This window comes from Perissodus microlepis, chromosome 16 (genome assembly GCF_051167445.1).
Source record: "Perissodus microlepis isolate ML-2025 ecotype Zambia chromosome 16, ASM5116744v1, whole genome shotgun sequence".
Taxonomy (NCBI): domain Eukaryota; kingdom Metazoa; phylum Chordata; class Actinopteri; order Cichliformes; family Cichlidae; genus Perissodus; species Perissodus microlepis.
In genome coordinates, this window is record NC_140476.1 from 29,002,302 (window position 1) to 29,017,208 (window position 14,907).

A 14,907-nucleotide genomic window follows, 5' to 3' on the forward strand; every position below is an offset into this window, starting at 1 on the left:
AACAAGTTTATTGCATAGGATTTTTATTCAATGTCACATCAGAATTTCTCAGATTTTGCAGACTTGAAAAAATAGTTTTCGCACAGTTAATCCAACAAAAGGTATAAATAAGAAGTGCAGGGGGGAGCGAAGAAACAAATACCCAGGGTCACCTTCCACACACAGCAACACACTGCAAGAGACCAAAATGCACACAATCAGCAATTCACAAGACTACTACATCACACCTGACACTGTATGCAAGTGAAAATCTGGAAGATATTTTATTTAAATTGAGCTGCCCTAAAAAGAGCTGCCCTGGCAAAAGGGGAAAGCCGTTAAACCCAGTATAAACAAGTAACGCTGATACCACAGTAAGGTCCGGCTTTTTCATGGTTCACAGAAAGGTCAGGTGCCCAATTTCACACCACACTGACTCTATTCAAACATATATTCAGGCTGTCAAAGCACATTCAACTAGTGGCATGGAAACTCAGTGTACACTCATCACATGCAAGTTTCATTTCAACAGTATGAATAATAATAATGATAAATGTGTTCTTGCAATTCTATATTTATATTAAAGCTCACAGCAACATGTTCTAGTGTGGTATTTAATCGCTACAAATGACTCTAGTTCTCTAGAAAAATTAAAACACTGGGACTGTTTGAAGTGGTTTTATTCAATACTTACCACACAAGCACGCACAGAAGAACTAGTTAGACCTTGAATCCAAGTGCCCTCATGCAGTCTTTGTGTGCCTCAATAAGGTCCCTGCAGTTTTCCTCTCCCTTTTCAATGATGCTGGTGGAAACAAACATGATGGATGAATAAACATTCTCACTTAAAACGAGAAGACCATTTCAATTTCTCTGGCCAGCTTCTCACCAAGCATCCCTGACTTTTTTTGTTTCTGGACATGCGCAGCATGGCTTCAGTGGCTTCTTCTGCTCTGTGCTCTCAGTCACAGCTGCAGACTCGATGCTGGCAGCAGACAGGGCTGACATCTTCTGACTGAAACAAGGAAATGAGCTGACTTTTGAGGACTGGCAAACTTTAACCACTGAGTAATATGCATGTATTTTCACTCAGGCTTCATTTAGATTTACACGTCTTTATCAGCTGACAAACACTTTTCACAGGGATGCTGGAATACGCAACAGGAATTTTTCTTCACATGTCAAATAAAGAGGTGTGAACCGACTGTGATCCCATGAATTGCTTTAGCTTTGTTTTAATATTAAACGAAGGACAAATTGATATTTGACGACTAGAACACGGGATGAGGAAAGCAATGCCACTAAAATACTCCAAACACTCACGGTCCAACCAAAAAGCTCATAATGATACAAAATGCAGTTAAATAAAAGAAAAGTGTGAGGATTCGCCAAAGTAAGCCACTATTTTATATTTTTTGGTGTCGCTTCATTATGACGTTTCATAAAACTGTTAATCAACTAATGAAACGTCCTACCATTACATTTATGCTGCTGCTGAAGGGCGCTGAACTGATGCAATGATAAGGTAGTTATGTAGTTATGATTAGGTCAACCGGCAAAGTCACCACATGCAACATACAACACATGGCTCTGAAGCATCCGAGCCTTCAGAGAGTTGCTCATAATAATTTAAAACAAACAAACAACAACAACAACAAAAACCACAAACCCTGTTTGCCTCAGTGTTGTCGTTTACTAGCTTTATCTAACCCTTGTTGCGTAATGTTACTGTCAGCTAACAAAGTTAGCTCACGGTGGCTAACAGTGATGACATAACTAATAACATACACACAACATACAACATGGCAGACAAGCGTTTTGCCCAAACCTACTCAAGCCGTAATGTAGCAGTTAAGCCACCTGCTCGTTATTAACGTAGCTAAGCTATATTGTGTAACGCTCTCTTACTTGTATGGGGAGGCCGACACTGCCGCCAGTACACAGACGATTCACCTTCAATATGGAACTAACATGCGGGAAACACGTGATCGCGTGTCAAAGTCACGTGACTATGTCATGTGCTGTGTTAGAGACTTTTGGGAAATGTAGTACTTAGAAACAAAAGCGAAGAGAAATATAGAAACTGTAGTGCTGTATTACCACCAGGTAGACAGGTATGTGAATGTATGGTAAACTTGTTAGATGCATGCTGAAATTATTCTCAGTGCTGAATATTCAAGCATTAACTTATGTGTTGCTTATTTATTGATTGGTTTACCTTTATTAGCTAATTTGATTTTTTTTTTTTAACATTAACATACACTTAAAATTGAAACCCTTAGCTAAAATAGCTTAAGACGATGCTAAGTTTAAGACTTCTTTTTTAGTTTGTTAGTTTGTTAGTTAGCTAGCCAGCTAGTTATCTGTCATATTCCCACACTGGGTCAGGCTATTTCAAATATTCTGTTTGAACTGAAAAAAGGGATCACAAATAGTTATGTCCAACTAATGTCCCCTTTTGATTGTTAAAAGTTTTTCATAGTTAAGGTTTAATTTGGCCAAAAAGACTAAAAAAGTTGTATTTCTTGTAATAGGTAAGGCATCTATATAGTCCTACACAATGTAGGACATTAAAGTTGAATAAAAGACCCAAATATCACATTACAGATGTAACAACAAGAGAAATGTTGCTAAATAAATTATGAACTATATAACTATAACTGCCTATATTTCCACTGAAAAAATACACATACACATCAAATAAAGAAAGCGATAATATGAAAAATACATTATATATTTACATTTACTTAGACAGTATAAAGAAAATGTGCAAAACCTGCTTGGTATAGAGTACAGAATACATCTGAAAAATGTTTCAAACTGTACCTAATCATTTCTACAGGTGCTAATGCTAAAATGTTCTTAAATTCCCACTATATTATGTTCTTCTGTTTTCTGTTTTGTAGACAGACAGAATTAGTACATTAGAAAAAATGTACAAAGGGCAGCTGACATTTATGATTCAGGATATCAGGTTCATCCACATGGTCGACATCACCAAGCATGAAGTTCTATTGCACCGTGGTATTAATGATATGTCAGTACTGGATGATTGCAGATTATTGAGTCCAACCTCAAACATTTAACTTTCAAATGTTCACATTTGAGTAGCTGCAACCAGATTTTTTAAAAATATTTTTATCTTAAAAATTAGAAATAATTTGTTGCAGCATCACGCTTCCTATAAAACCTACGTTTTAGTAATGAGCAAGAACGTGTACACTCAGAAAATTAACATCAGCACTGCACAGATTTTATTTTTCTACACAACTCTGTAAGATATTCTGTTATGTAAGACGCAGTTGCTGCTGGTGGGCGCAATATACACAATGTTGCCTCGAGAGTTTTGGAATATGAAAAATGTTCATTTTCGGACCTGCAGTACCGAAAGGTATGTGTGTGCTTCAACATGTCTACTGGGTCTATTGTGCGTCAGCACAACAAAGCAATGCGTAAGCAGCGGCACTGAGTCACTTACTCTAGTTTGAGGGCCAGCTGTGTGCTAGATAAATAAGCAAGTAAGCATATTGTTCTGTACTGTGATACATGCACTTCCATTTTCTGCAGTCTTTGCTATGCTTTCCACAGTATTACTTTGTATATGACACACATATAAATGCATATGTTGTCTGCAATTTATGCTCAATTTGATCCAAATACTGTTTTGGTGTTCACAAATGGAAGACAGGTGGAGAGCCACAGTTTGAGTCCTGATCGCCCGATGCCTTGTTGTCCAGTTGGCAGAAAACTTTCAGCAGCTTCTGACAAATGTAGGCCTCCTATTTTACTATTGTTTGATTAGTATTCGAAACAGAGAACTTGTGACATACACTGAAAACAAAGAAGGGCAGTTGCAACTAAACTGCAGGTTGGGTTACTCACTGAGCAGTTTTTGTCATGGCTTTCTAACAACCATGCAGTCATCCAAAGCATGCATCGGGGACAATCTGAGGTTCAGTATCTTGAAAAAGAATGAACCGAGTTTCTGATTAGCAAACAACCAAAAGTACCTCCTGAACTACAGATGTCCTGAATGTGTTGTGTATGTTTTAATGCCAGAACTGGAAGTTGAGGTAAATGGTTTGGCTTACAGAGTGTGTAATGTGTTAAATCCATTGTTTGTATCCTATATTAATATTGTTTTACTTAACTTTACTAAATTAACCATAGCCAAATACACCAAGAAAAAAATATAATACATTCTTAGTCATAGAAAATCACTGGAAAAGCAATTTATGTTGTTTTTGGAATGTCGTAAAAACTAAATTCCTTCCTCACCTTTATTAATTTATTAGTTTTTGGTTTCAGTAATCATTTCCTCTGAAGCAAACCTACACATCACTGTCACTCAACCAGATCTCTGCCAGACATTGCTTTATTATTTGAAGACATGTAGCCTGAATTTAGTGCTTAACACTTACATGTCAGTGAAAGTGAAAACTACATCAGTATGACATCCAGTAATCTCGTAAAAGTCTTTTTTTACATTTGAGGTCACAAAGGACTGAAGCCTATTTTAGGACACACACTGAGGGAAAGACACTGTGCACCTGGACAGGTTGGCACAGGTCTAACACACACACACACACACACACACATCAATCACGTCAACAGCATTTCCCTTGCAAATCTGCAAAGTCTGGACTCTAACAGAGAGAATTTTCTTATACACGACCATTTTTATTGTTTCCTGTACTCTTCTCCACAGGGACAGTTGTACAAAGTTATTAAAAAAAATTTCATCTCATAAAATGTAGCTCACATTATTAGACACATCCCATGGCCTAAGCTGCCAGTAATTCACCTTACCCACTGACACGGTCTCTAAGTTAATCCCACTGTGCTGGCACAACCTCTAATATCAGTTTTATTTTTCGTTTGTTAAACTAACAAGTTTGCAATGAATCCCACCCACCCAACAGAGTTCAAAAAAGATCCAGGTAAATCATCTCCAAATTTTCCATTTTGTCATCCAGGGAAATAAATATTTCAGCCTTTGTTTTGTTTTCTGTTACTGATGTGATATGTGCAAACAAACAACATGGGAGCTGGCTCAAAGCTGCATGCATATGTACAGCATCAGGTAACACAGTACAGGGTTTAATTACATCCCCAGTTAGAGGTGGCCCAGGTTGAACTTGTCCCTGTACATGCTGCCAGATGTATATTTCACATGACAATAATTGCGATCCCTTCCCATCCCCTGTACATGCACACACCCATCATTGTCTTTGGTATTCATGTGAGCTGGACCTTGCCCTCTTGACACGGTTGATTTATGTGGGGATGAGACACAGATACTGAATAGTTGATGAGCTGGGTGAAAAAGAAAAGAAGTGTAGGGGGGGAGTGGGGCAGAAATAGAGAGAGGCAGACGGAGAGGGTGCGGAGGGAGGGAGGGATCGAGCAGAAAGGCGGGTATCCACTCGCCTCGCTCCGCACAGCTTCAATAAGCCCTGAGGTTGGGAGCCTTGTTAGAATATTACCTTGTGACCAATAGGAGAGGTCAGAGCTGGTAGAGTCAGGCTCTACTCATCCTCAGAAGAGGCAGAAGCAGCAGTAGCAGAGGGGAGGATGGCATTCGGCTGATCACAGGGAACTAAAGTTGGCCATGGAGAAATTGAAAGGTCCCAACGTAGCATGCACCAAAGCCAACTGTGGATGGAGAGCCCTGCTTCTCCCGCAACTGAACAGACAGTCCCTGTACGTGTACGGCAGCGAGGTGGCCGTGGAGAAGGAGTGTATCCGACAGCTGGAGAGTGGAGTCTTCGTCATTCACCCTTTCAGCCTCATGAGGTATTTAATATATCTGATAGATTGAGGTCAGTCATGCATATCACTTCCACTGTTTCTTTGGTCTGTCTCTGTAAGTTTTTATAGCTAACTTCATTTCTCCCTTACATTTAATGAATAATTATACATGTTATAGTTCAGTTTTTGGAGTATTTACTGGAAATACAAAGGTGCAATGCATTAACTTGTTCCTTTGAATATCATTAGAATAAGTGCATTAATGAAAACAAATATAGATACTGCGTATAGATTTACTGAGTACCATAAGTTTATCATATTCCATAAATCACACCGTTCACACCGTTGTTGGATGAGACAGAAGAGGAATTCCTCTTGAGTCCTCTGGTTTAAACTTTTAAAGTGTTTTTTTCTAGTGTGTTTAAGGACTAGAGTTGTTTAAATGCTAAACAGTATTTATTCATCCAGTCATTAATTGGCAATGAGAATGATTTTCTTCTGATATCATAATAGAGAAAGCCGACAATAAGATGCATTATTTTTAGGATAAAAGGAAACAAGTACATTTTGAAGTGACGCAAGAAACCTAAAAGAACGATCCAAGGTTTATAAGAAATAACCGAGTTAGAAGAAAAATACGGACCTATCAAATTACTTCTTTAAGGAACGCGTTTTCACAGAGAGCTGGTTTTGTATTATATATGCAGGATTGCTAATATTAGTCTGTAAGATGATCAGATGGAGGGAAATTAGAGAGGGAATGAAACAATTGAGATCAGAGAGCAGAGTTATTTGAGCCCGGCAATCGTACCCTGGCTGAGGAGATGTACTTTCCACTACACTGTGACATGGAAAATAAGAGTTACTGGAAAGTCACACATATGTTTTTGTGGTCATTCCTCTCCTAGGAGTTACTACATCTTGATCATGATGGTCATCACATTTCTGAACCTGATTGGGATTCCCATGGAGATAGCCTTTCTGGACGGAAACAGCGGGCTGGCATGGGAAGGCTTTAACGTGTTTTCAGACACTTTATTCCTAATAGATGTGGCACTGAATTTCCGGACGGGGATCATAACCGAGGACGCAGAGGTGAGAGTGGCTATATTCTATTTTCAGACACAATCTGGAAGTCTATAATCCGGGTGCAGACGAGCACATACATTCCATCTCTGCACCATCTGTAATCTACTCGATACACGAAAGGCTAGATTAACAGCATCCCCCTTAGCTCCTGGACACGGGCGAAAACGGCTACTGCTGTTTGATTTTATAACGGGGATTATGATGTTGTGGATGAATGAGAAGTATAACATTTCAAATTAAGTATTATGCGCAATATATCCTGTTTGTTTTCGCTGGCTCGTGTTTCGTGACTTCTGTCTTCCTAATGGCCCATCTGTGATGTTTTTCCTGTGTTTATTCTCGACCGCACATCTGGTTTTGCCAGATTTACTCTTCGTCTGTTTGAAATATTGATGCATGTGCCTCTGTAACATTTTCAGAACCCTGCCAAGCTCGTCTGACATCACACTCACTTACTTTTGGATGAACTCGCCAAATATTGTTTTAGTTCGAGTGTTAAATTATACATGCGATTGTAGCACATGGTGAACGGCGTCTTCATCTATCTGCTCACTCTGCTGCTCTGTTCTGTTTTACAGGAAGCAATTCTGGATATCAAGCGGATCCGAGTCAGCTACCTGAGGACATGGTTCATTCCAGACGTTATAGCAGCTTTCCCAATTGGCTACATACTGCTGTTTGCGGTAATAATAAAGAGGAAGAGGCAGGAAAAGCCAACACTGTACTTCTTCTGTACTGTATATGTTAGCACTTAAAAAAGCAAGAAAGCCTTGCTGACACTTATTAATTAAGCAAAGTTGTAAATGAGCAAATGAGGTGGATTAAGATTCTAATTGCAGCATTTTTAATGTACAATGTCAGGGACTACATTACCACAACGATGACAACCCCTCCAAGACCAACAAGATGATGAGGATACTGATGTTTGTGCGGATCCTCAGTTTAATCAGGCTGGCTCGAGTCTCCAGGCTGGTCCGGTTCTTCAACGAAGTGGAGAAAGTAAGTTTAAATGCCAGATAGTCGTCAAAGCTCACCTCTGAAATTCAATCAGCCTTTCTCCTCCCTGCTGCCGATACTTTACGACACCAGGCTCTAGTGACAAATCTGACACTTAGCAATGTCATGCTCGTGCACTGATGGGCAATATGCTTATTTTCTAAGTGAATTTGCCTATCGGTGTTTAGTAAACAGTAAATACAGAAACACTGGGCTCAATCAACATGGGTTTATGTAACAAATGGTCAATATAACGACAGTTTCATATAGAACAACACTGTTATCTCTCTGGCAAGGTGTTTTTATTGAATTATCTATGTTTGTTTATAAACTGGTAGTTGCAATAATAAATGGTTTGTAGTGTGTGTTTTGTTGGGGGTTCCCATAAATCCTGGAAACTTTATGCTGTGCTTTAGCTGTCTTTTTCTTTTAGATGAAAGCTGCCTGTCTCATCTCTAACAGATCGTGCAGCCAAAAGTCTGAGCTCTGTTCAGGAATCAGATCATGTTAGAGTGGCAGGCTGAGGGTTAATGTAGTGTTTTATCAACACATCGCTCGCGTTTTGGAGGTGTTCTTGTTGCAGTAAGCTTCTTGTCCATTTGTGGCAGTTTGTGGCATAAATATCTGTGGGTAGTGGGCTTTTAACTGACTGGTAAATTAGGTTTGGATCAAGAAATCTATCCTTAGAGCATATTTTGAGTTTATTAAAAAACATTATCTTTTTTTCTAAAGTCACATTAAGCTAGAAATACAAGCAGTTGAATGATCAAACATGTACATTTGCACAAGAAAATGATTAAACCATTAGCCCACGTGTTCCTCATAGTTCACACATCAACGTCCCACTCCAACTTTGAGCTTGTCTTCTTACAGCAGTCGTGTTCTCTCAGCCTTCCTTTGCAATTACCATTATTTTACTTGCAAATAAAGTCCATTACATATATTTTACTCTCCACTTGTGTAGGGTTGGGGCCAGCTGTGATAGTGTGAGAGGCAAGGTACACCTTAGTTAGGTCATCAGACCCATCACAGGGCTAACAAATGAGGTGGTTAAGATAATCTGACTAAACTGCTGGCTCACTTACAGCCTAGCTCCTCATGTTTCTCGTACCATCTGACCTCGCTGTATTGAAGTGATCGTGCAATGTTGTATATTTCAACAATGAACCAAACTATTAAAGTAAGACCTGGGTTCTAATAAACCAGAACGATAAAAAAGGTCAAATTGATCCTTCAAGCTTGCCCAATAAATAACTAAATCATGGCTGTTCCACTCCCCCAAAACAACAACATTCATATTCACTCACTGTAACAGTGAGTGAATATGAATCCTTAATACAGTAGAAAGAGCTGGCTGACCCTAAAACAAGTGTACACCCTGTTTGCTGCTGCAAAGATGTCCACTCGGTCAAACACTCTATCAGTACAGTGTAATGCTGTGTATTACCCGCTGACCAAGTGTCATGTACCCTTTTCCTGACAGGTGTCAAATGCAAACCTGGAGGTGGTTCGCCTGTTCATCCGCATCATGTCTCTCTTCACAATGATTTTCCTGCTGTGCCACTGGAACGGATGCATCCAGTATTTTGTGCCTATGCTGGAGGAGTTTCCCAACGACTGCTGGGTCCGCAAAGAAAACCTGATGGTGAAGCTCATTTTACACATCAGTGCTTACTGAGATGTTTTGTAGCTCTCACTTTGTCTTCAATGTAGACAATTAAGGACTGTAAAAATGCAATAATGAGAAAAAGAGAAAAAAATTAACAATGTTAACCTAGAAGCCTGTCTTACGATGATAAATAATAGACAATAATGATTGAACCTTTCCTTTCAGAACGCCACGGTCATCGTTAAGTACTCGTGGGGTGTTTTCCGAGCTCTCTCCCAGATGATTGCTCTCTCTTATGGCTCTATGGACGCTCCAACAAGTTAGGAGTTTAAGTTTTCTTTCTCTGCCACTTTAAAAAGCAAATATGATCTATATTCTCCCTCAGATGTGAACACTCAACTGCACTGGCATGTCTTTGTTTTGTTCTCTAGATTATGTTGAAATGTGGATCGTCATGGTCAGCATGGTGTCCGGATGTCTGATGTACACCGTCCTCGTGGCCAATGCGACAGCCATGATCGCCAACCTTGACCCAGCGGCCAAAGAGTACAAGAGCAAGGTCTTCATGGGTGACATTTATACTCCTTAAACAGCAAGTACAGTGTAGAAATAAACAGGTTAAACCGACTAAAAACAGGGGGGGGAAGCACTGCACAGTATATACTTTCTGCTTGGCTAAGATGCCCTAAGCAACTAAAGCCATGATTTAGTTCCTGGCTCACCCTCTACTTTCTGTCAATTCTACCTGAATTCTATCGGAAATAATAGAAATTAGCAGTAGTGAAAATATATTGATGAGTTCCTTTCAATATATGTAATTTTTTAAATGAATTTCTTTCCCTATTAATTTAGACTTTTTGTAGTTAGATTGAACTTTTATTGACCAGTAATCACTTATCGTTATTCTGAATTCAATTGTTCAAGTAATATATTTAAAACTTATGATATAATCTATACTAGAGATGGCACGATACCACTTTTTTATGTCCGATACCGATATCATAAATTTGGATATCGGCCGATACCAATATGAATCCAATATAGTGTGTTTTTTAATCAATAAAACTGTTTTTTTTAACATCTTTCTGCATTTTGTATAAGTTCAAACTCATGTTTAAAAACAAACACTAAAGCTATTCTGTTATATCTGTATGCAAAAAATACACTGCACCCAATGATCAATCTAATAAACTTAAACCTACTCCATCCTCCCTATTCTGGTATTTTAAAGAGTACTTAGTGGAAATATTAAGCAACCTAGCTAATAGGGTTGCAAACTCCCAGCAAAAAAAAAAATAGGGAACCACCCCCCACCCTCCACCTCATGATGCTTAATCGACGTAATCAACTTTAATTTGATGCAGTTAAAAAAAATGCACAGAAATCAATTATTTTTCAAGAATAATTAAATAGATTCAACATCTTTCTTCAACAGAATTGCAGACTGCACAGATGGTATCTTCCCAAAGGAAAAAGTACTATAGCTTACTAGGGTATATTAGACTTAATTGTTACTATATACAGTAATGGACTTCTATATATTTTACACAAGATTACAACTTTGGGTGTAAGATTCAGATAATTATTCATTAAAAGCTAGACATTTTAAATGAGAATAAGAAAGAAAAGTATGTCTTTGTGCTCCCTTTTCCCTGTTAATTCCCTATCGGCTCCCCTGGCTAAACTTTGCGAGATCCGCCCCTGCACAGTTACCAGCAGTCAGCTACGTAGAAAAGGATCCTGGTGTAGAAAGTAATATTAACTAAATTCTAACAACAGCTTATCAAGCTTAAATGTGCTGCTGTTGTTCAGCCGCTGGTTTCCTCTTTCTGGTGCGAAGTGGGCGATAAACAAGAGAGACGGACTCCTGACAGAAAAGCCGATCAGCTGATCATTAATCAGTTTCACGATTGAAGTAGCAGCAGGAGAGAGAGAGAGGCAGTCACTCCATATATCAGTTGTTAAACTTAAACTTAAACGCTAAAATGCTTTACAAACATTCAGAGATGAACTTACACACTTGCTTTACTTCTCTCTGGGATAACTTTCTCAGAGATGAAATGCCGGTTTGGTAGCGAGGCTACAAATGCTCAACCAGACAACAGGTGCATGCCACAGCCCCTCTATCACGTGATGCATACTGGTCCGACCTGCTACGGTTATGAGCCGAGTTACGCCATGTCGCAAGTTTTGTGAGGTGCTTTTTTGATATTTAATGGATCGGATTACATTTTTTATTTCTCTCCGATATCCGATCCAGTAATTTAGGTCAGTATCGGAACGATACCGATACGTAATATCGGATCGGTCCATCTCTAATCTATACATGGTAATCTAATGTAATATATTCTATCCATCTTCAACAGATGAGCCGTTTGGAGCACTACATGGCCTTCATGAAGCTCCCTCCAGAGTTGCAGCTTCGCATCAACAACTACTACCAGGCTCGCTATGGAGGGAAGTGGTTTGATGAGAAGGACGTCATGGACACCGTGTCCTCAGCACTCAAAGAGGTATAGATGGGGTTATTGCTAATCTCCAAACTGGCTGAGATTGATTTGTTTTGGTTGATCTCATATTGATATCTATACGAGATGTCATCCTCATACATACAGATTCACAGTTATGCTTTTGTGTATCTTGGTCACATTCACTCAGTGTACATAAATATCTGTTTTTCATTCATTCTTTAATCTTGCCTGAACTGAGTGTGATTTGTTGTTTCTTAGCTCACGTCTATCTTCATTTGTCATACCAAGCTTTGTGTTTGTTCATTTGTGTGTATTTTTCAGCAAATTGTGACAGTGATGTGCAGCCGGCTGCTGAGAAACGTGCCGATGTTTCAGAACAGAGATCAAAGCTTTATCAACACCGTCCTCCTCAAACTGCAGTACGAGGTTTTCCAGGAAGGAGACATCATCGTCCGACAGAATGTCCCGGGCGACCGCATGTTCTTCATCGATCACGGCCAGGTCCTTGTGGAGACCGATTCCTATGAAAGGGAACTGTGTGATGGAGACTTCTTTGGAGGTGAGTTAGATTTACTCAAATATAGTTGTTGCCAGTGTCTAATAATAATTCATGAGCTCTAAGACAGGCCTTGCAAAACAATTAAAAAAATAAATGGTGATGGTTAGGGGTTCAATTTTAGGCATGTGTCATGTGTTTAATTTGAAAAGTTTCCAAATTATTTCCTCTGCAGAATATTTATTATTTGTTTTTTTTGTTGCCATTTGTGTTTTAGAAGAACAGTGTTGAACCAAAGTGATTAAATCTTCTCGTTTTTTGCCAATTTGGCTGACTTCTTTAATTCTCCATCATTACATGTGCACACTTCCAAATCTTTTTGGCAGCAGATCTCTGCGACGTTTAAAGCTTAGCAGGCCTCCCTCGGACAACTCAGCTTTAATTTAGGATTAATTGTCAGATCTCATCCCCGTCATGAGATTTTATTTGCTCATTAACCACAGTCTTACGGACCCTTCTGTGTGTACAGAGACATGTGTGCTGAACAAGGGCAAACATCTGGCCACAGTGAAAGCACTGACCGACTGCCAGTGTTTCTCTCTGTCCTGGGACGACTTTCAGGATGCGCTGGAGGGCTTCCCAGATGTCAGGAAGGACTTGGAAAAAATGGCTCTGCTCAACTCTGATGGTGGACTCGTGTAAGAACAAAAACAGCACTTGGAATTACAGTATTACCTAAAAGGACGACGCGTTTCTTGGGCATTTTAGGTAGTTGCGTCATGGACCATGAGACTCACCCACATGGACGCCAGTTGGACTCTTATTCAAGGACATTATGGAAAGTTTTAAAGTCTTTCAATCTAGGAATTATTATGTCTGCTGTTCCAACAGTTATCAGTAATAAACAACAGTAAACATGGTGAAGGATTTGATCTCAGCCACCTTCTTCTCCGTATCCCAGTAATGAAGCTTATCCTGGTTTAGTGTTTACATGGAACACAGAGAAATCTGGTCATTCACATCCTTATGGTCATAGGAAATACTTATCATTAATTCATCTTTGCTGTAGGCTGTATGCACATGTGCCTGCTAGCCTTTCACCCTTCCACTATCTTTTTCATTTTGAAAGACAACACTTACGCTATTCAATTCAATTCAATTCAATTCAATTTTATTTATATAGCGCCAAATCACAACAAAAGTCGCCTCAAGGCGCTTCATAGATACAGAGAAAAACCCAACAATCATATGACCCCCTATGATGCTATAAACTAGACATTTTTGTTGCTAGGCAAATCGTTCCTGTTACGTCAGCTGTATAGGTAAGCAGCAACAAGAAACTGGGCACTCCGGCTATTATAGGATTTCTCTAGACTGGGGTAAGTTCTTAGACAGGTTATGGAAATAAACAGGATTTTACATTCATACTAAAATACTCAGTCAGTGCATATTATTTGTGGCAAAAGAATAAAAATTTGGTCAAATGTAAGCAATAAGGAGAGCAGTAGTTTTACACTAATTTGGCTGTTAGAGGAACTTATTTATGCAAAAGGCATACAGTAAAATTATTGCCAATTTGTTCAAATAGTTATCACAGTTAGGGACTGTTGTGGAGGGCTACACCAATAATAACAAATAATTAGTGCGGCCATCTGGAACAGTCCGTTTCTCATGTGGTCCCTTGAAAAAATGAAATGCCCACCACTGGTTTAGACCAGCTGTTTTATCTTTGATCTACCTGTGAGTGCTCCTGTTCATGATGGATGTTTTACCTCAAAACAGTCGTAGTGTGGCTAATCGTGAATATGCACTTTTGACTGTCTGATTTCTTGGGTTCTTAACCTCTTTGAACTTTTTATTCCCAGATCTCAGCAATTACATTTACTGCCATGTTAACAGCTCTGCACTGTGCACAGTAAAGACACTAACTTTTGGTTGTTGAAATGTTGAGTTTCTCAGGTATTTGGCTTTAATCTATTAGACAAAGAGAAATTTTGGTCTTGTGCTCCTCAGGTGACCATATTAATAAAAATCTTCATGCAGTCCAGCTCAGATTTTCTTTAAATATTTTAAAATGATGAGCTAAAAAATTATGATCACCTCTCTAATATGCTGTGCTCCGCCCTGTGATTATCTGGCACTTTGTGGCAGATCCTCAAAGTCCTGTGAGTTGCAAGGCGGCGCCAACGTGAATCCAAAAACATTCCCTCAAACCTATTGTCACCTGGTGACAATAGGTTTGAGGGAAGTTGTTACTAAAGTGTTCCGACCCAGTTGTCTGACCATCATGATAAAAATCTGGTCCTAGTCACAGACTCTCAGGTCTACACATGCAACTTTTCTCCCACATTCAACAAAATGACTGTGAGATCACTTATTGTCTAATATAGCTCAGAGAATCATTTCATCTGTGATTGGTTGTAATGTTTTAGCTCATCTGTGTAGATAAGACCCAAGTTTTAATAAACTGGACTTTAGCCATAAAGCAAGGCAAATACTCGTGCATGTTGTTTTTC

At 39.1% G+C, this 14,907-nt stretch overlaps 2 protein-coding genes across 2 annotated transcripts; one reads left to right on the forward strand and one right to left on the reverse strand.

The window, feature by feature from the left end:
• Nucleotides 1-6: 6 nt before the first annotated feature.
• On the reverse strand, nucleotides 7-1,993 carry cox17 (cytochrome c oxidase copper chaperone COX17). The gene is made up of 4 exons (XM_084954873.1): nucleotides 1,888-1,993; nucleotides 869-994; nucleotides 674-784; nucleotides 7-172 (listed from the first exon to the last, which is right to left on the reverse strand). Exons 2-3 carry the CDS (start codon nucleotides 985-987, stop codon nucleotides 700-702), a joined length of 204 nt encoding a protein of 67 aa, XP_084810999.1. The 5' UTR covers nucleotides 988-994; nucleotides 1,888-1,993; the 3' UTR covers nucleotides 7-172; nucleotides 674-699.
• Nucleotides 1,994-5,412: 3,419 nt separating this feature from the next.
• LOC146371148 (potassium/sodium hyperpolarization-activated cyclic nucleotide-gated channel 3-like) lies at nucleotides 5,413-14,875 on the forward strand. Its single transcript, XM_084908619.1, has 10 exons — nucleotides 5,413-5,775; nucleotides 6,639-6,825; nucleotides 7,398-7,502; nucleotides 7,681-7,818; nucleotides 9,299-9,460; nucleotides 9,650-9,743; nucleotides 9,856-9,983; nucleotides 11,791-11,937; nucleotides 12,217-12,454; nucleotides 12,921-14,875. Exons 1-10 carry the CDS (start codon nucleotides 5,591-5,593, stop codon nucleotides 13,091-13,093), a joined length of 1,557 nt encoding a protein of 518 aa, XP_084764745.1. The 5' UTR covers nucleotides 5,413-5,590; the 3' UTR covers nucleotides 13,094-14,875.
• The last annotated feature ends 32 nt before the right edge of the window (nucleotides 14,876-14,907 follow it).